The sequence below is a fragment of the Cyprinus carpio genome, chromosome B13 (assembly GCF_018340385.1).
Source record: "Cyprinus carpio isolate SPL01 chromosome B13, ASM1834038v1, whole genome shotgun sequence".
NCBI classification, from domain to species: domain Eukaryota; kingdom Metazoa; phylum Chordata; class Actinopteri; order Cypriniformes; family Cyprinidae; genus Cyprinus; species Cyprinus carpio.
In genome coordinates this window covers 13,972,134-13,994,149 of record NC_056609.1, presented here as the reverse complement: position 1 = coordinate 13,994,149, position 22,016 = coordinate 13,972,134, and the positions used below count along the sequence as shown (strand labels likewise).

Genomic DNA, 22,016 nt, shown 5'->3' with positions numbered 1-22,016 from the left:
TGAAGAGTTAACTTCTCTTTGAACTTTGTAGTTGTGTGCCCTAGTTTAGTCTGCTCCAATATATTAGCTGTGAGATTTACACCATGCTTTGAACCTCTCCTCTGGAACCCCTCTGTGGCGCCCTCCTCTGGCACAGCGCACTTTACTATCAGGCCCTTTTATCCTTCTAGACCAATGCAATGATTTAAACTGATATTAATTATGAGTAAAGTTACAGATAATTGGCTTTGAGCTTGGGGTGGGAGATTACTGGAATACAACCTCTGACTGTACATGTGTTTTATCAGTATTGGTGTGTGCACAGTGCATTTTATTTATTTTTATTTTTATCTTTTTTTTACTTCTAATGACTAATACATGCTCAAAGGACCACTAACATGAATCAAATCCAAGATGACCCAATAAAAGTTGACCTTGGCTGGCATGGTGTCTTTACACTGCTGGAATAAACCACTGGCGCTTTGGTCATGGATTTGTCATAGTTATGTTGTACAGATTTGGGTTATGGGTTCAGTACATATTAAGTGCCATTGATATTTGTTCATAAAATGTTGAGTTTAGAGCACTGTTCCTATGTGAGTGTGGTTTGTTCATTACGTATTATAAATTGTCTCCCATCTAAGGACTATGTTTAAGGTGCTGCTCTAACTCTAGTCATTGCTGTTGTTTGGCCCTGACTTTGACTCTCGCCCCTGAAGGACAAAATGACATGTATCTTGTTAACGAGGGAGCCTGTAGTGTTCCTGACTGTCAGGACAGTGATCCTGATACTGAGCTATGGCTACAGACTGATTGGACAGCTCTGTCAGTTCTTAAGGTTGAAGACAGTGGCAGTGACCACTCTTCTCCCCTCAGGCTGGCTCTCTGCCACCAGCCGGCCAGTCTCTGGTCATTAGACTCACTTTGCAGGGGAACACAGAATTACAGGAGCTCTTTGCTCTATCCCTTTTTATTTTTTCTTCAGTACACACTGTTGCTGGGATCCGTTGTTAAGCTTGACCGCTTCAGTCTTAACAGGAAAGAAATGATCAATTTCTCTAAATTATAAATAGATAAGTTGTTATTATTATTATTATTATTATTATTATTATTATTATTATTATTATTATTATTATACCAGGAGCAAGCTGGCTGTTGTAATTTATATATAACATGGGATATAAATAAATTGAATTATTGCAACGCTATAATAAGCATGTAATAATAATAATATTTTTTTTAATATTAAATTATTTAATTGTTTAAATTATAAGCATGTATAAGAAATAAATATATAAATAAAATTATTAAATGTAACTGTAAAGGGCATTGAATTATTTATATAAGCATGTATAAGAAATAAATATATAAATAAAATTATTAAATGTAAATGCAAGCTAATAATAATAATAATAACAGTAATAATTACTGCTATCTAATATTGATTTATTATTACAGGTAGTACTAGTAATATGTAAGCTGTAAATAATTATTATTATGTAATTTTTATATTATTTTTATTTATTATTTATATGTACATAATTTATATATTTATTTCATATATGCCCATATATAATTTAATATATGTCCTTTACAGCCAAAGTGCTCCTGGTAAAGTGAAATCACTTTTTGCTGTAAGGTCTTGGATGACTAGAGTTTTTCATCAGGGAAGTTTGTCCTTTGAGGAGGATTCTGGGTAGGGTGATTAGGACAGTGAGGAACGAGGAGGAATATTTGCCAGTCACAGGCCCATGGCTAATGGCTCACTGAGGGATAGATGTCCGCATCACAGAGGACAGCCAGAACCAGTGGCTCCATGAGCAACTGTCTTGAGCCCCCTAATTTTGATTGACTGCTGTTAATATATTGAAATTTATGTTAATGTCTGCGCTTGTTTGACAGTGATGGTAAAAGTGTCTTCTATTGATGTCAGTGTGCCATCTTATATTTGTTGTTAGATTTGTCTTAGCATCAAAGAGTAAAGCATTCAGGATCTCAAATAAGTAGTATCTCTGTTTGATCTAATACATCTATTCCAAATAGATACAGTTTGTGCAGTTCTTTTTTTTTTTTCCAAAGAATTATATTGGTTAGGAAGCACACTCAACGATTGTAAAAGGCCATGTGTTAAGGTAAATTCCCATGGTATGACATGGTAATCCCAATAGGAGTGTTCAATCAGTTCAACCAGATTTATAGCTATCACAATAAACAGGTCAATTAATATAGTTTTTTTTTTTTTTTGCCTAAATCTGGGCCTTTTAAGGTTGCTAATCAACATAGCAGTTTGTTACATATAATAAAAACTGACTCCATTTATTAAATACAAAAAAACATTCAAAACATAACATCGTGAAATATTACAAATTAAAATAACTGTCTTCTGTTTAAAAAAAATATAAATTCCCTTCATTTCAAAGAAAAATAACTGTCTTCTGTTTTAATATATTATAAATATTTATTCCTGTGATTGCAAAGAAATTGTTTGGTGCTCAAAAACATTTATTATCGATGTTGAGAACAGTGCTGCTGAAATGCTTCCTTTTTGAGTAGATCGTTCAATAGAACAGCATATTTAAAAAATCTTTTGTAACATAAATGTCATTACTGTCACTTTTGATGAATTTAATACATCCTTGCAGAATTACAGTATTAATTTCTTTTTATAATATCATGGAACATTCAACCATAAATTATATTAAACTACATATGTTATAAAAAGTATTTTCTTATTTATAATAAGAGATTTTGGCATCTTTAGTATGAGTATATCAGACATGCTAGCTTACTATGAATGCTTTCTTGCATTTAACATAAAGTTTCCAGAAGGATGGACATGAATACTGCAGTGTCACTCCCAATCCGGCTAGTGCTGATTGATCTGTGGCAGCCAAGCATGAGATCAAGCATGCGGGCCGCTTGAAAGTTTTCATTGCCTTAAACCCAGATGCCAAATTCCCACTTGTCAATTTCTAATCTAATGATCTTCTGTGATGTCAGAACAACTGGAAGCAATCCCCACCAGTGAAGTTTTTAACATGCTGCACATTTCATGCCTCATTTACTTGTGTTTGGCCGTTTTAGGTCGTAGTTTATAGCCGTTGGAGTACAGAAAAAGAAAATGCAAGCAACATCAAAACATGTAAACCTCAATTCCACATCTGCATATATGAAGTAGGCTTCCAATGAAACTGAAAATTAGGATATAGAAACCTCTGGGATATCTTTATTATGGGCTACACTTGCATGTTTTGAATTGCTAGGTTCAGTCCACAGTGTAAACCTTCAAATCTCCACAATATTCTTGGTTGAGATTCTTGAGTTTAAGGCTTGGACACCAACATATATCCAAAACATGCACGTTTTCCTGCACGCTACATGGGAAAACATCCCGTAACCTGGCCCGCTGACACCCTCTGCTGCAGTTCTTTGGGTGTTTAAGGCAGGAAGGGGAGTTGAGGGGGTGACGAACATCTGCCACCAGTTTGACGTGAGTGGCTGTGAGGTTTTGCTCTTTTCAGACTTGTGTGGTGGTGGCAGCAGATTGAATGTGCTGTTAACTGTGCCTCCACACACTTCCTCAGGCACAGAGCCTGAGACTGACGGCCTTTGACACCTGCCATTTTGGCCCTTTTCTAGGCAAAAAATGTCACAGTGTTTAGACTTGGCATTGGCCTGATATCTGATGATTGTTTTTTTCTGTTTTGGGAATCCCTTCGGTCAGCAGGCTCTGAGTAATTGGCCAACATAGTTTTTTTTTTTTTTTTTTTTTTTTTATAAGAATGTTCTTTTGTTTCTGCTAACATGAAAGAAAAAGACAGGCTTTAGTCAATTTTGCACATTAGATTATTATATGTGGTGATGTACTTAAATTAAATTGTTAATTTAAAACCATACAGTATTTTGCTATTATTCTGTATTTCCTTTTGTGTCCAATAGAAGATTAAGATGTTATATATATGTTTATCAATTTATATATGTGTATATGTATGTATATGTATGTATATATATATATATATATATATGTATATGTATATGTATATGTACCATCTCTTAAGTTTGTGGTCAGGTAAGATATTTGAAAAAAATGAATAAGTTTTTTTCCACAATGATGCATTAAATTGATCAAAAATAACAGTAAAACATTTGTAACATTACAAAAGATTTCTATTTCAAATAAATACTGTTGCTTTTGTACTTTCTGCTTATCAAAGAATCATTAAGAACATATCATGATTGGACCATTTTATTGTACTATTGCAACCAATATAAAACAAAAGATGTTAAATTCAAATTGTAATAATATTCCACAATATTACCATTTTATTGTACTTTGATTGGACCATTTTATTGTACTATTGTGTTCTAGTAAATTCAGCCATTATGAACAAAAAATTCACTTAATTTTTTTTTATAATCTTACCAAACCCAGACTTTTGAACGGTAGTGTATGTATGTTTTTTTTTCTGATTAATAACATTTATCCTACCATTTTGCATAGGATAAATGCATAATAATACATTTATTCATAGAGAATTTGTTACAGTATTTTTTTTAAATGAACAGTTTCACATTTTTGCCCTAAAAAGCTAATTGTATCAGAAAAGTTGAATCAAAAATTCTTAAGTGGTATGTGATTTTTTTTTTTTTTGGGACTGAGTAAATTGTATTTTTATATTTTATAATGTAATTTTTTTTTTTAATACAATTTACTCTGTCAGGTTGTTAAAAAAAAATCACATGAACTGTAGTGCTAATTCACCTAATAATGTACAGAAAAACACTTTCATTGTGTGCAATGTTGACTTATTTTGTCCAAATTTGACCAGTATTATCAAGAACAGTGGACTTCTATCCACTGCTGTGACGATATCTCTTCACCCTGCAGGCAGATCTGATGAATGCATTTAATTAGAACATGTGTTTAGGGGGCAAGTATCAAAGTATGTATCCATCTCTTGGTGTCACCCGGTGGTCATGGACATCGGAAGGGGGAGATGGACCAGCCTGGAGGATGATGACAAACACTGAGAACCACTGTTACTTACAGTTAGAGGGGCCCCGGCCGTGACTTTGCCCAGAGACTCTCACATAGACATGATAGTCCCCAAAGTGTGAGTGCATTTGGGTGTGAGTAACTGAGTGAGTGACTGTCAGACCTCAGGGTCATCAAGTCATCTGCAGCACTTGCAGGAAGGTTTTGTCTTTGTTCTTATGTCTTGGTGTCCACTCGAGCTGGGCCTTCTGCTGCCTGCCCTTTTTGCAAGTTCAGCTGTGCCCTTAATGAAGAGAAGTGGTTGGTGGATGTGATGTGTATCCATGTCAGAATGGTTCAGGGCTTGTACCCATTAACCCTTGCAGCCTTTCTGATTTATTCAAACATGACAGGTTCCACTCTTTCTCAATGTCCAATACCTGCTCTCCTATTTGGTCTTTTTGCTGGTGGAAAGAATTGAGAAACTACAATTACATGTGTACATCCCAAGTCAAGATAAATGGAATGTCACTATAATAATGCTGCTGATGCTGCTAATAATAATATATATTATAAATGATTATATTACACACATCATATAATTATTATTATATTAATTCTCATACATTTTCATAGTTTGTTCTTGTACTAAAAAACAATGTTATGGGGTGCTGTTTCTTTCTATTGAATGTTTGCACCTCTTGGCAATGCATCGTCTCTATGTACATGATTACTTGTCTGAAAGAAACATTTAGATTAGCTTTTCATCCTTTAATTTAATAAATAACAATTAATTTATTTAGGCTATGTGCTTTATTCATCATAAATATTACGTAATTTAATATTTATCCAGTTTTATATTTGTATGATTACGTTTTATTTGAATGTTTATCAAGGTTGGCATGTGTTTCTTTCTTAATTTGTTAATAATCCCACTAATTACCTGCTCCACCTTGACCCCAAGGTCATATGCCAGGACTCGTTAGTACCGTTATCATGGCTATGTGTCAGCTATGAGAGGTAGAGGGAGGAGGGGAAAGGGTCTGGGAAAATGAGGACACCAGTCAAACTGGAGGTCCGTGTCACAAAGCCTCTGCATCCTGTCATGAGCATGATGACGCTAATTGGCAAAGTAACCCAAGGAGCCCTTAGGCACCAATAGAGAGGCAGCAAATGTAACGGAGGCTAAAGTGGTGATCTGCCCTAATTTGTAGGGTTCTTCTGTAACAGTGGTGATAATCATGTGCAGAGGACATTTATTCCTGCCGATGTTTTCAGAGAGACCTCAGTTTAATTAACAACCAGACAGTTGAGAAGTAAAGAACTCATACATGGTTTTTATATTGTTTGTTAAATTTCATAATGATATGATAATGTTAATATAATTTCTGTTAAATGAATTCATTATTATTATTATTATTATTATTAAAGAAGTTGCATAAACTGGTCAGGTTTCCAGCAGGAGCCTTTAAAATCTATTTTGAGTTTGTCAAAAATGCTATAGCGACAAAAGCGTTTACCATTATGTCCTCTAGATGGCAGTATCGACCCATGACTTCAGTTATTCCTTGGCCTCAGTGTTTCCCAGCCCGGGTGCCGTGTAAAAAAAAATCATTTTTTAAATCCTTTTATCCTTTTTTAAGATTTTTTAAATTGCTAAAATGTAAAATCATCTATCGTATAATATACATTTCTGATTCTCTGCATATTATCCCGCTCTATGCATGTGCGCTCCAGCTCCTTGGCTCCACTCACATACCGTTCATCGAAACAGTAAAGTCCACTCAAAAATCGAGCCGACAGGAAGCATCTATGTAGTACAGTATTGTTTCTGTTTGCAACAGCCCTGTTGTAACATGATGTGGTATATGGGCAACTCTGGTAACGCTGCCCTCTCATTCATTGATCTGCTAACCGCTGTGTTATGCTCACGTGTTCTGATAATAATAGCTTTCTAGGACTAAACATTATTTGGATATAATTGGTAAAAAAAAAAAAAAAAAAAAAAAAAGAATAAATCTTTTAATAGCCCTACTGTAAGACCTAGGCCTACCTGAAAAACTAAAAAGCAGTTGTTTTCATCTGTATCGTTATTTTTTTGTGCTATCATTAGTAATTTGTTTATTTGTTCTTCATTTTTTTACTGACTGCTTGCTTGTCATTTTTTTTTCAATTCAAAGTTTGAAATCAAGCTATCTTGTGCTACTGCAACAAAATGACCCCACTGTAAAATCTAAAATACACTGAGTGAGCAAAACTTTGTGAGATAGCTAGTTATGATGGTAATTAAACAATGTTTACATATAAATAAAAGCCTACATGAAAATCTGTCATATAAATTGGTCTCTTCATTAGAAATTAGCCTACTGATTGGACAATTTTTTTTATAATATTAAAAATATCTGTATTACAGTATATTCTGCAGTTCTTCACTGCTGTACTGAATATCTAGGCCTATACTTTTCAAGGTATCATATCGAAGTTAGAAATTCAAGTATTGTGAAATTTTTTTTTTGTAGGGTGCCACAAATTTGTTAAAATTTCCAAAGGGTGCCACGACTAAAAAAAGGTTGGGAAACACTGTATGAGATTACCAGAACATTGTATTACACAAATAAAAGTTTTATGTAATGTAATAATAATAAAAAACTTAGTATGTGAATATGTTTTGTGTGTGTGTGTGTGTGTGTGTGTGTGTGTTTTTTTGTTTTTTTGTATTAATAATTATTCTTAGTAATGTGTTAGTAGTTTAATGGCTAAAGAGATCTGTGCTTGTTCAGGTAGAGATAACCTTACCACTGTAAATATACCTGAAAGCACTCTATCACCTTTGAGTCTTTGTGGACGACACCCCAACTTCAACTCCTCCTCTAGTGGGGACTGACTTTACAATCACTATAATTCACTTTAAGTGGCAAGCAGCACAATACACATGCTTGTGACACTGTGTTGAGAGAGGCTGAATTTAGTTGACCCCTAGTTAAGAATCACTTATCTAGTGATTCACAGCTAGGTGCATCCCAGGGAGTACGTGAAAAGATGTCAATGCTTTGCTAAATCTAAAATAAAAGGAAAAGATTATAAATATATTTAAAATATTTGGTCAGTAGATTTGATATAACTAACAGATTAATATAATTTCTGCAGTATTAAAAAAAATCCTCAGAATATGTGTACGTAGTGTACATTTGTTTGGATGGCATAACATCCTAAATGCTGTAACCAATAACCTCCTGAGGCCAGCAAATTTTTCTTTGTTTCTTTTTTTTTTTGTCATTAGTTTAAGAAGAAATCTTAAAAAAAAAAAAAAAAAAAAAAAAAAAAAAATATATATATATATATATATATATATATAATATATATATATAATATATATATATATATATATATATATATATATATATATATATATAATACTCTAAACTTTGGTGCCTGCAGTATCAACTACAAGCTTTCTATGGAAATGTATTTAAATTGACTCTTTGGTCTGTCGCCTCTTAGACGTACTGAGGGAGCTTCATAAGTTCACTGGGGTCTTCATGAGGTCACCGCTCTGATTTCCTTGGAAATGTGCTTCAGTGTGTCTCTGTTGTTTCAGTATAACAGATGAAGCAGGAGCGTCCATCTACAGTGTGAGTCCAGAGGCTGTTAAAGAGATGCCTGACATGGATCCCAACTTAAGGAGTGCAGGTGATTTACATATTCCTTCTTTTCATGCTTTCAGAACTAGTGATCGACCATAATGTTGTTTTTTTTATTTATTTTTTTTATTATGTCAGATGCCTAAATTGAGAGAACACCAGATATGTGCATAATGCAATTTAATGGTTATGAATGAGTCAAACACAAAATCTAAAATCAAAGAAGCACTTACTTTTAGTACTAACCCATTATCAACTATTGATATGGCTGTCGGTAGATTTTAACATTTTTGGCATTAATTGCCCATCTGCCAGTGCTAACAGTCTTGAAAAAAAATAAAATAAATAATATTACAAAAAATACAGTATTTTTGAAAAAGAAATTGAAAAGATGTTTTAAAAATAAAATATTATACCAATTATTAAAAAAATTTAAGATGACAAAATATATAAAAATATATAAATATTATAATATATACAAATAAATAAAAGGCGAAAAATAAGATCTAAACGATAAAGAATCAGAATATTTGGACAATAGTTATTGACCCTGTAATGGTAGAGATGGTTTAATGAGATGGTTTAGGATTTTGCAAACATACAACCTTGTACACATGAATGTCAAAGCTTTTATATTTTCCAGTGCCAAGAATCCAAGTCTTCAGTCGCACTGGCCTTATCTGTCAGTCCAACTCAGCTCCCACTCAACCAGACCTTTACTTGCCATTTCAGTCAACCCTGTCTCCTTAGTCTGAAACAGACTGCTTGTTTTCTTTAGGCCACATTCATATCTCCAGTTGTCAATACATGGATTTCAGAAGCAGTGATGGAACCTTTGGAAATAGTCTTTCACAGTCTATCAAACCATTTCGATTCACTTCTCTCTATATCTGTCATACCCATTAGATATTTTTCTGTGAAACAGAACTTTCTGTAAGAAAGGTTTGCCTGTGTTTAGACCACACAAGCACCCTCTCTACTCTTCCAAAAATAAAAAAGCAAGGCGAAAAGTTTGGAAATCGCTCAAACATTCTCAAAAACAGGATCTGAGAATTATACCAGACTTCCTCTATAAAAGCGGTAAATCACTATGGGATTAATCATAAATTTTCCTCTGGTCAAGTGCAAGAGCAAACTAGGGAGCTATATTTATCGCTTTTATGAAAGGCATAAGAAATTGGACTGTCCTTTGTGGGATGTGTGTAAATGTGTGTAGTGTTTTGTGTTTCATGCATTAACACTGCTACATTACTAGCATATAAATAATTCAGTAATGTCTATTGTTGTTTATGTTAATGAATTAGTTTTTCTTACTAATTTCTAAGGATTTCAGAGATGTTTTTGCAGCTTGGCGTCAATAAATTATTATTTTTTTCAATTATGATATGTCCTGCAAAAATTACTTGCTCATTATATGACCCCTCCTGCTCTAACCCACAAAGGTGCTCATACTTTGAGGACAGTTTTTGTAGAGGTGGTCGGCTCTGTGCAAAGACAAAAGGTGGATGTGCTGCCTGAAGTGGGTGCTTGTGGATGGAGGTTTTGAGGTGGCTTTCTGGAGCGTGATCGCCAAGCCTCACTCGCTGCGTCTCCACATTGAACTCTGTGGGAAATTGCTGCCTGTAATAATATTTGGAAAGGGATGGAGTTTCAGCTCAGGCCTTGTACAGCGCACACAAAAGCACTTCTCTCCACTCTCTGTAATGTGGAGGTTGTGCTTGTGCAGAAAACCATGCAATGTCTCACATTCTGTCCTGTGAGTCACTCTCTTTCTCACTTTGACTCTCGCACATATGGTCGAGTAAAGATGGAAATCTGACTTTCATTTGCTGACCTTCAACAAGACTAGATAAAGCTAATGGAAGAAGTGCGCCAAACTGCTTATGTTCATTTCATTTTATAATATTGTGTTTGGCTGGTCACATATCCTGGGATCAGTTAGAGTCAAGGTTTTCTGAATTGGGTTTTTATTTGTCTTTAATTGAGTTCTTATTTGACCAGACCTCTCTTCGTTGGCCCATGTCTTTGCCTGTCTTCAACAATTTACTAGGAAAAGGGGATTCATAAGTGAGTGTGTCTATTATTGGGCCGGTTTCTTTCTTTCTCTCTGACAGATGTGATGGCATATTCATCTGTAACTCGGTCTGTTAAATGATCTTGACATTTGTTCCCAGTTTTAACAAATTGTTTCAGCCAAAATTAATAATTTTATTTTTGGTTTATTGTGAACTTTATACTTTTGTTGACTGACAGAATGTAAATAACAATGACATCAACAGTAATAATTGGAAACGGTAATATGTGTATATGAATAGGAATATGATAGGTCTTCTTTTTTGCATATATTTAACCATATTATGTGATCACATTTACATTGACTGCTGAATAGTTTTGTATGAAAGAGCTTGTTTCCACCACAGGATTAAACAAACAAACAAATAAATAAATGAAGGTAATTGGAAATTTTTATCCAACAACTCTGACTTACTTATATGTTTCAATAAATGCAAATCTTGTTTATTAATATAATCTGTTAAACTGTGATTAGTGCAGTACATTCCACACAGGCTTTTGCATGATTTAAATAGTCTCTCATTTGCATAGATCTATGCTCATGTGAGCCTAATTTATTCTTAATTAAGTCTGTGGGTTTATTAAAGTGTGAATATTGTTGTTCTCTTGAGGCATTCATTATTATATTTGAGCAGTAACTACACATAATGGTGAGATGATTTCCTCTTGTATTGTTTTCTTTGTCCTCAGTGTCCATTGGGAGGCGTGTTCAGGACCCTTTGGCGGAGCTCATTAAGATCGACCCCAAACACATTGGTATCGGCACTTACCAGGTGTGTCACATGACATTCAATCTCATTAGAAACTAGTTTTGTGCCTCTCCTCTTCCAAACCATGCTAAGTTGTTAGTTTGTTTATTGTGTCTTTATTAAACACTGCCAACAGTTGAGTGTCCTCTCATATAATACTGTGTACATGATGTTGTGTCTGGCTCTGCTCTTGATCCAGCGAAATTTTCAAAGTAATTGTAGGCACATTCCCAACTTTCTAAGCCAGGCTCTGATTTTTAGTTTTGAGTAATAGCAGTTTCAAACAGAAGTCAGCTGGACTAGAGAGCTAATCCTGTCTCTGGCTGTTTGCTTTTGCAGTCTCATATTATGAGTAATCCATTTTTCTCCTGAAATTAATTCTGCTATGATTCCCAGTAGCATCATATGTTGACTCAAGGCTGGGCCTGATTTGTATTTTTTCCTTCTCGCTCTGACTTTTCATCTTTCTATTTTTCTCTAGCTGTCCTGCATGCTTGATTTTCTCTCTCCTGCCCTCTGCTGCCCTTTTTTTTTATTTTTTTTTTATTTTAAAAACATCAAAACTGTGCAGAACCTCAGATATTAAAGATATTCAGCAGCACAACCCTTTTTAGCATTTATGATGGTAAGAACCAAATCAGCATATTAGAGTGATTTCTGAAGGATCATTGTGACACTGGAGTAATGACTGCTCAAAATTCAACTTTACCATCATGTTAATTAGTTACCTTTTATTTTAAATAGAACCAGAAAACAGTTATTTTGGAATAATATTTGACAATATTTTTATTTTTACTTTTTTATTAAATAAATGCAGTATTGATGTGCAAAAGAAAACATTCAAAATCTTACTCCTCCCAGAATGGTTTTTAAATAAAGTTTGGTGAAACAAAACAAAAGCTCTAAACAAAATGTAATTTGTTGTTAAATCTTGAATTGGGCAGTTTAGATTGTTAAAGGTAATTGTAAACTTAGTCCACTGCAACCTTGGAGCCATTTTCCAAGTAAGGAGAGGAAAGAACATCTTTCGACTTTGCAAAAGGATCAATATCACATGCTTCTCACTGCCAGCTTTTTGACCCAAAAAACATATGCACATGTGCTGATGCACACAGGTTTAGGTTAGCAGAGTATCAGGGTCACCTCGCCTTGCCCCTGCACAGTGTGAGTGTTGTCTAATGTGCATCACAGCGACCCCCTGCACGTCTGTCAGCACTTAGCGTTTATTTACCCTGCCACATAATCTGAGCAACACATGATGCCTCTCCACCGCATTGACATGCTGAGTGATAAGTGTGTTTGTGTGTGTGCATGGGAGAGCGGTTTACAGTATGTATGTATATATATGTGTGTGTGTGTGTGTGTTTAATAGACAAAAAGACTGGATCATGTATCTTATTTCTTAACTTGAGTATATCAAGTAGGGCTGGGCTATAAGCACTATAAGAGGGTGCTATTGTATACCCACTTTCCTTAACCTTGAAAATGAGGTTACAAAATATATAATTACATGTTTTGAGTTATGGGTATAAGGTGTTTTACCTGTAAACTGTGGAGTAAAGTTTGCCTTTAGTGGTTGTCTCAGTTTAGAACTCACTTACTTTGTGTGTCTGTGTGTATAGATGTTATATAAATTAATTATGTGAATGTATAAATTCATAAATTACTACAAATAATTTGGGACAATAAGATTACAAAGATTACATTAGATTAGGGGTGATATTGGTGATATATTCACCGATATTGAATTTCTGGCTGATACCAATAAGCTATAATTATATTGATGTTATTGCTGATATAATTTTTTTATACTTATATAACAATAAAACACTAAAAACTAAAACATTTGTACTCTTTTATATAAATATATATATATAAATATATAAATATATATATATAAACAATAAAACACTAAAAACTAAAATCGTGGTTATGGTTGTACCATTTGGTTTCTTTTGTACTCTTTTAGGTTAGTGAATTATGATTATAAAAAACTAAAATCAGTAAAAACTAAAATAAATATATATATATATATATATATATATATATATATATATATATATATATATATATATATATATATAAAATTCAATATATAAAAAACTAAAATCAGTTGTTTAAAATGCTACACATAGTAGTAATGCAGTATGAAAATGGATTTATTTTGAGATTTACTAATTATTGGTGTTTTAGTACTAATTATACATGTAAATAAATATTAACTAAAATGAAAAACAAAATAACAAAATAACATAATATTATTTCACAACATATAAATCCAACAGAGACAATACAGATAGATAAAATATGATCAGTATGGTACAGATATAGTGTATATCTCCAAATAAAATATAAAATGTTATATAAATAAAAATTTGTTTGGTAACACTTTAGTATAGGGGTCAATTCTCACTATTAACTAGTTGCTTATTAGCATGACTATTGATAACAGATTAGCTTTTTATTAGTACTTATAAATAATCTGCATGACCATATTCTACATCCCCAATGCCTAAATTTAGCAACTACCTTACTAACTATTAATAAGCAGCAAATTAGGAGTTGAGGAAAAAGTCATTGTTTAAGGGTTGTTAATAGCGAGAATTGGAAATTTGATTGCACATCGCCCTCTGTTGTTACTTGTTTTGTCCTGACATTCCATTTAGTCAAATTGGGTGGGACCTCTAAAGTTTAGGTTTATATAGTTAACTGTCAATCACTGAGACATAGGTGGAGAGTGTTCAGGTTTCCCAACTGCTTAAAGCTCCCAGAGGGCACATTTTACCATTTTACCCAGCTGTGAGAGAAAACACCATACACACCCCCGGATATTAAGGAAACTGTCACTCTCCTTGATGCACTTTCCCGTGTGTTTTTCAAGTCCAATCATTTAAACCAGCAATAAACCCTTTATTTATTATTTATTTAACCATGCTTTATTATTACATTATGTTAATCAGTGTTTATAAAAGTTTTTCTGAACACCTGCAGAAATATGCATATGTTAGGTTGTACTTGAATTACAAAATAGGTTACACTGAAATGTTTGTTCACACAAGGACCACTATTGATCACACAGATAAAGTTTTAGTATATAGTCTTGTTTTCACACTGTTTATTGCATTTTCAGAACACCAATAAATAATCTCTTTTTTTTTTAAGTTTTTGATTAAGGATTAGAAGGTTGTGAAAAAGCACCAGTGATGTCACTCCTGAAGGCTTTCTCTATTTAATGGGCCTGCTGAGACTGTTCCCTTAGGGTAAAACGGAAGAGAGCGAATGGTATTGACTGACAGGAGGCTGATTGACAATGATTGATAGCTGAGTCCATTTTCGCGTGGGAAAAAGGAAAAGTTATGCGCTATGCTGAACACCTTCTTTCATTCTGATCATGTCTGATCTAGTTGTGTTTTTGCATGATAAATCTTTTACTTATATGACTTTTAATTAATTTTCTCTCCTGGGTAAAGTCTGCAAGAATTATTCTTTATCTTTGTTGTCTTATGGCTGTTCACATTTATAGCAAACATCTGAAAGAAGACTAGCGTGCGTGTTGTTTCTCATGACTTTAGTGGGTGAGTCCAGTAGTGCAGTGTGCGTGGGTGCAGCTCTCATGTTCTGTTTGACAGGTGTTTACTGACTCCAGACCTGGTCTCCAGGCTTCACCTGAGGTAAAGGAAAGATGGAGCAGAGTGTAGGTGAGAAAAGTGTCAGAATTAGTCGTTAAAATGTCAGCCTACTGCCAGGAAACTGCATCATCTGATTTGCTGCCAGAATGCTTTTTAGAGTTCATGCATAATGTTTTTAGTGGAGCAAAGCAAGCTTTGAATAATTCTTATATAATTTTTTTTTTAATGTCTCGAAAAGTCATGGAAATGTCTGTAGTGGATATATATTTATTTTTTTCTATTAATGCTTTATGCTAAAATATTTAATTGACTTAAGTTTTGAGCTTGTATAGAGTTTTGTTATTTACTTTTTTGTAGTCAATGCTTTAATCTGGCAAATTGGTTCACACACTTATCTGACTGACCAAACCAGAATCATAAAGAAAATTCTTACTCTGTAATCACAAATGACTGAAAGATCCTGGAAAAATCCTGGAAAATTCAGTTATGGATTCAATCATGAATATACACTACTGTTCAAATTTAAATTAATTTATTGATTTATTTTTAATGAAGTTTGCATTAAGTTTATCAAAAGTGATAGTAAATATATTTAGAATGTTACAAAAGTTTATATTTCAAATAAGTGGTTGTTTTTTAAACTTTCTTTTTATTAACCATTTCTGACAAATATATATAAAAAATAAAACATTAAAAGAGAAAACAGTTATTTTTCCTATATTTTTGTTCAAATAAAGACAGGTATTGATAGCGTCAGAGATTTAAAAATCTCAAAATTTTGAATGTTAATATATGTTCAAAACAACTGCTTTAATCTGTTAAATGTGTTGATAGATTGATCTGAATTACTTGCTGGTGAATTGGATTGAATCACAATTTTTGAAAAATTCTTATTCCATAGTCACAAATGACTAAAGATCGTGGAAAAGTCCTGGAAAATTATATGGTGAATATACCGTTCTTTTTTAGCAACTATAACAAATTTCACAAATGGGCTCAAACTGAATCAGAAAAATAAAGTTATCTGAAATGTCTGAAAAGATTGAAAGTCATTGGTCAAAAAGTGTAGGAACCTTGCAGAGAAGCCTTTAATACTTATTGCAAGATTTAAGGATGCCTGAGATTGTTTCATTAGTAACTTACATTTAAATGACCTTGCAAGTAAGACAAGACTGCACATTTAAAAATCTTATGTCATAGGTTGAAATTGTAGCCTGTTTTAAGGATGATTTAACATAACTTCTGCTCTGTCAGGCCTCATAATTTCTACGCTACTGTCAAGAAGTCTTTAGCCATTTTCAGATGCCTTGTTTGGAACTTTTGTGTTTTGCTGAAAACGTAGGTCTCTGGTTACACAGGAGGCAGAGCTTTGGGAGGTATGTAAAGGGATCTCCCCAGTCAAACATCTTTGTGTGTTCAGCTCTCTATGGGAAGTGTGTTTTCAGAGCCTGCAGCTGGTTAGATCTGCATTGGGTCACGAGGGCGGGGAAAGGAGAGAAGAACTGATTGACATCTCAGAGTGGCAGCTTTTCATAAAAAAAAAACCTGTTAACTGGGCTGAGTGTGGACAGACACACTTTGTTCTGGCGCTGGAGCCTATCCAAGCCAAACAGGACCTCGCACCTGAATATAATCCCGTGGTTTGTGTGAGCCTGTGTGTTTTTGTGCATACGTGTGTGCATGACTTGGGTCGGAGACCTTGCCATGGCTCTGCTGGGCTTGGTGAGGCAATGTAATTGCATATTTGTGTTACCACTGGCCCGTCCCCTGCTATACCTGGCATGTCGGGGTCCGGGATACGAGTCTGTTCAAACAGAGGGCAGGTTTAAAAACTATGTGAACTCCCACCACATTTCTTCACCTATTCCCCAATGCTTTAATTGAGTTTTGGTTGTTTTGTCTTCAGGGTTACCACATCGCTAAGCCATGTCAGAGCTCATCTGTCAGCCGCTCTTCCTACTGTGAGCGAGGACAAGAGAGTGCGGCTCGTTTGCATTTGAAGACGGATGGAAAGCTTAATATCGGATTTAGGCGAGCTTGGTCTTTCTCAGGCCCTGCTGGAGATGTTGGTTAGATTCTAAACGTATTCTCTACCAGATGCAGCTCAGTTTTACACTCGCCAATTGAAATGGTTATGCAGTCTTAGATATATCCAGCAGGATTGACAGGAGATTGGAGAGATGAAAGCTGAAGCCTTTTCCAACAGCTACTACTGGAAACATTCAACGTGTCTAGGTTGATATCTCAAATATGACCGCAACAATTTCAGCCCATGTTTACTTTCTTGTTCAGCTTTGTTCAATTTGTCTGCAGAGATTGAAGTGTTTTTGAAGCCTTGAAGGAATAGTTCATGCAAAAATGAAAATTCTTTTATTATTTGCTGACCCTTATAAGCAGTGTTGGGGAGTAGCTAGTTACATGTAATGGAATTACGTAATTTAACTACATAATAAATGTAACTGTAATGTGTTATAGTTACTCAGAAAAATGGTAATGATTACAAAAGGGGTTACAGTACATCTGAATATTTTCACACACATACAGATTTTTTTGACTTCTTTACCAAGACACATGCTTATTTGATAACTGTATTATTTCTTATTTGGGTTTATGTATATTTTTTATTTTTTAAGATCAGCTGTTTTTTCAAAGGCATCGTTAGGTGCCAACTTTTCCTGTCAAAGCAATGCAAAGATTGGATTTAAAAACAGTATCATAACTATTAAACTGTCTTATGATTTTAAATCTGTATTTAACTTTAGAATGATCTCAATGTAAAAAGAAGTGCTAAAGTCAGATTTTTTTGGTGGCTGTGCTTTAAAATAACATTTTAATAATCTTAATTCAAGTGATGAAGGATATTGAAAGTCAAGACAGTAATCAGTGTTGATACTACTGTAAGGTTAACCCAGCCTGGTTTAAATGTTTAAAAAAATGATTAATAGTTGAAAATATTCATTAGAAATTTAGAAAAGTACTCAAAAAGTAATCAAATGTAATCAGTTACATTACTTTAATATAGGGTAACACTTTATTTTAAGGTGTCCGTGTTACACTTGTTACATATACTTTTATAATACATGTACTATTAAAATAACAATAAATTATGCATAATTACATGCAAGTAACCCTAAACCAAACACTAATCCTAACCCTAACCATATAGTAAGTACATGTAGTTAATTAACATTACAGTATAATTACATTGTAACAAGGACACCTTAAAATAAAGTGTAACCTAATTAATAAGTTACAATACTTATTACATTTTAAATAGGGTAGCTTGTAGTCTGTAACCAATTACATTTCCAAAGTAACATTCCCAACAGTGCCCTTATGTAATTCCTTTCTTCTGCAGAACACAAAAGATGTTTTGAAGAATGTTGGTAACCAAACTGTTTTGATGACCATTGACTTCCATTTGGAAAAAAAACAAACCAAAAAAAAAAAAACGACCACACATTTCTGAAAATATCCACAGAAGAAAGTCATACTGGTTTGGAATGACATTAGGGTAGGTAAATGATGCCAGAATTTTCATTTGTGGATGAGCTATCATTTGAATTCACTCTTTACTGACCCTGCATTGCCAGACAGCCCGACAGTTGATACAGATCGTTGGCCGTGCTCTTGTTCAATCATATACCATTCATTTGACTTTTCCTCCCTGTATGTGAGCACTAATATCGCAGTGGTGGCGTCCCGCCTCGTAAATTAGTGTACCCTAGCACATAGCTTTTCTGGTGCAGCCTTTAAAAATAGATCTGGGGGGGTCGTGATGATTGATGGCTTTCTAATGAGTGTGCATTCCATCAGCAGAGCTCCAAACTGCCTGCAGGCAACACTTTTTGGGTGTCTTCCTTTATCAGTCTGCTCAAGGACTGTGAGAATTTTCGCTCCATCCGCACTCAAGGCGGTTTATACAGCCGACTGGCTGCCAAGTACTCAAAAGCTAACCTTAGGGTTTGGGAGCAGCTACATGGGAACCTGTCCACACACTTCTCAGGTTGCATCCGGCTATTATGCGGCAGCAGGATTTTGTACGTTAAAAATAAGGAGTTGTTTGTTGTGAGAAGTACCTTGAGCGTGCACAGATTTATTGATTATCAGCAAGCTGTCAGTGAGTGTAGCATTATAATCTATTTGTGTACAATAGTGAATGTTGATAAGTCTGATGAGTAACTGTGTTGAAATCACCATAAGCATCACATGGGAAAATGGCATCAAACTGAGTAAATGAGGATCATTAGGAATGATTGGGCCGCCGTTAAATATCTCAGCTTCTACCTTCAGGCTTCAATGTTTATTGTTTAGTTTTCATGTTTCATTTCAACACATGCGATCCAGTAGTGTGCATGTATTTCTTACCTCTCTTAGGTTACAAAGGAAATGTGTGAGAGATTTTGAGAGGATATTACAGCCAGTGGTGTTCTCCCACATGAAGGCTGTTTTTGTGCAATAAATATTTTTGGAGGTGTAATATTACAGTTGTTTTTCCAACATTTGTGTATCACTGACTAGATTTAGGAGGTGATACTAAAATAACAGTTCATTCTTTTTTGACTATTGGCAAGTTGCAGTGAACCGCAATAACCACTAGAGGCGATATTATAAAAGAGTTCAGGATTTCTGAAAGCCTCAAGACAGATCTTTCATTTTTTACACTCACACTTACTCCCAGGGGATGTCTGGTGCTGAGATCTCAATGCCACTACTGTTTTTTAAAATCATTACTAATTAAGTTAACTGAAAGTGTAAGAAAATGCACAACCTGGTGCAGCGTTATGATGATAACTTAGATATTTGCAAAGTGTGATTCTCTTCCAGTTTGCGATGAATGATTTTCTGTCTTTGCTTTGATAAGATTACTCCATTGTATACGGCTAGACAGTAAATGTTATCACACAGATGTCCTTGTTCCAGTGGCAGTCATCCAGATCCTGCCAGGTCAAAACACACATTCTGCTTTTTGTTATAACCCGCATTGCTCAGCCACTTCACTTCCTAGCTGTCAATCAATATCTCACTCATCCTTAACCCACTGAGATGTTACCATTGTGCTGGTCTAAACCATTTCTATTTATCTTCATTCAGTCATGTCTAATAGGACACTATTCCATCACTCTGTTTGTCAACAAAAAACTGAGCATTAAAACCTCATCTCCATTGCACTGCAGTACTTATAAACAGGGTGCGATTTGTGAAATAAACAGAGGGGGGGATGCTTTTGAAAAATTTTATGAAATGTTTTTAATACGACGGAAATTGTATTTAGTGTGATCTCAGTTTAATAAAAACATTGTAAGCCTACGTTAGGCCTATTAATTGTATTGATTTAATGTCCACGGTTATTCAAACAACAAATTACATCGAGAAAGCGAGCAAAGAACACAACGGAGCTTTTTGAAACTCCGAATCAGTTAAAACATTGCGTCGCAAAATGATTCACTGTTTCGATGCGCTTCAATCGGATCGCGTATCGCGAATCATTTGATTCCGATCTGGATGTCAGAGCGGGTTTGCATGATGTTTTTATCCCCACCGGAGATAAAAGTTATTCAGCAGAGGCAGGGATGCATAGACCAGAAGGGGGGAAATTAATTTCATTTACTCTGTTAATGAAAAATTGATAATTAAAACTAGGACTGACCGATTAATTGCATTTAGGACTGACCGATTAATAAAGTCTAACACACCTCTTATAACACATCTAAGCAGTCTTTAGAGGAAGCATCAAGTTGGCACGCTACAGTGTTGCCAAGTCTGATCTAAGCAGTCTTTAGAGGAAGCATCAAGTTGGCACGCTACAGTGTTGCCAAGTCTGCGGTTTGGGGAACCCCTCCATAAAACGGGTATTTTACCACCTGGAATACCGGTGGACCCCCCTCAAAATGCGATTGGGCTAGTTTTGAGTAGCAATTGGGCGGGTTTTGTTGTGAAAACCTGGCAACCCTGTCACGCTATACGCGGAAATGTTTGAAAGCAAACATACTTCAAAACGGCACATTATTACTCAAGCAGTAACAGTGTTACGGTGCATTTCATTACTGAAGACTTCAACCTTATAATATATATATAATAAGGTAATATATACATATTTATTTATTTATTTAAAGTCTTTCTAAAGCAGTGGTTCTCAAAGTGTCGGGCGCACGGGCCATCAGCAAAAAAAAGAAAATAAATAAAACAGTAAACAGCCAAGGGAACTTAGAATGGGAGATGGATCGGTTTGTGAAAGGGAAGAGAAAAGCCATAGATGATGTCGCACAGACCCAGGCAGAAGCTGGTCATTCAAAAGCTAAATGCAGAAAATATGGCGCGGCATATCTTGCTCTCGGCTTTACTCACTGTGTCTATACCGGACGCTATAGTTGTCGAGTCGCGCCACAACAGCTCTACTGTACACTGGACGCGACAAAGCTACAGTTGCATATAATTTTATTTAACTTAGTGTCAGTACGTCGTAAATAGAACAAGTCATCAGTTTAATGTGGGGTTTTGTCGCGTCGCGCCACATCCAGTGTAGACAGCATCACTGATCGGTTTAACTGTATTTTGATGGCTCGCATCCGGTGTAGACACGGTGTTTAATGTCATTGGCGAGGAGGAAAGCCTGTATATGTCCTATGCCTTAGCGGACAGCATAAAACCCACAATAAATAAATAAATAACAGAGAGAATAATAATAATAACAGTTATTCTCTCTATGCTATTTATCAACGTTTCAAGTGATGCAGGTGTTTTTTCACTGTAGGTTTTTTAAATTAAAAAATTAATTTTTCAGAATGTTTAGTGAAATATTTGGCACGATCAAAAAAGTTTGAGAACCACTGGTCTAACGTTAACAGACAGTGTTTATTACAGTGACTTTCAGTAATCTAAAGTAGTGTGGTAAAGCAACGTTTTTATATTTCTGCAATCTACTTTAGTTTGTGTGATTTGCATATTAATGTTTACACCAGGCTTATTT

General features: G+C 34.7%; 1 protein-coding gene across 1 annotated transcript in view; it reads left to right on the top strand.

Moving 5' to 3' along the window:
- Nucleotides 1-22,016, top strand: part of srbd1 (S1 RNA binding domain 1) — a 62,791-nt gene that overhangs the window by 15,561 nt on the left and 25,214 nt on the right. The window contains 2 exon segments of the mRNA XM_042736720.1: nt 8,553-8,644; nt 11,359-11,441. Coding sequence (XP_042592654.1) covers nt 8,553-8,644; nt 11,359-11,441 — 175 coding nt within the window.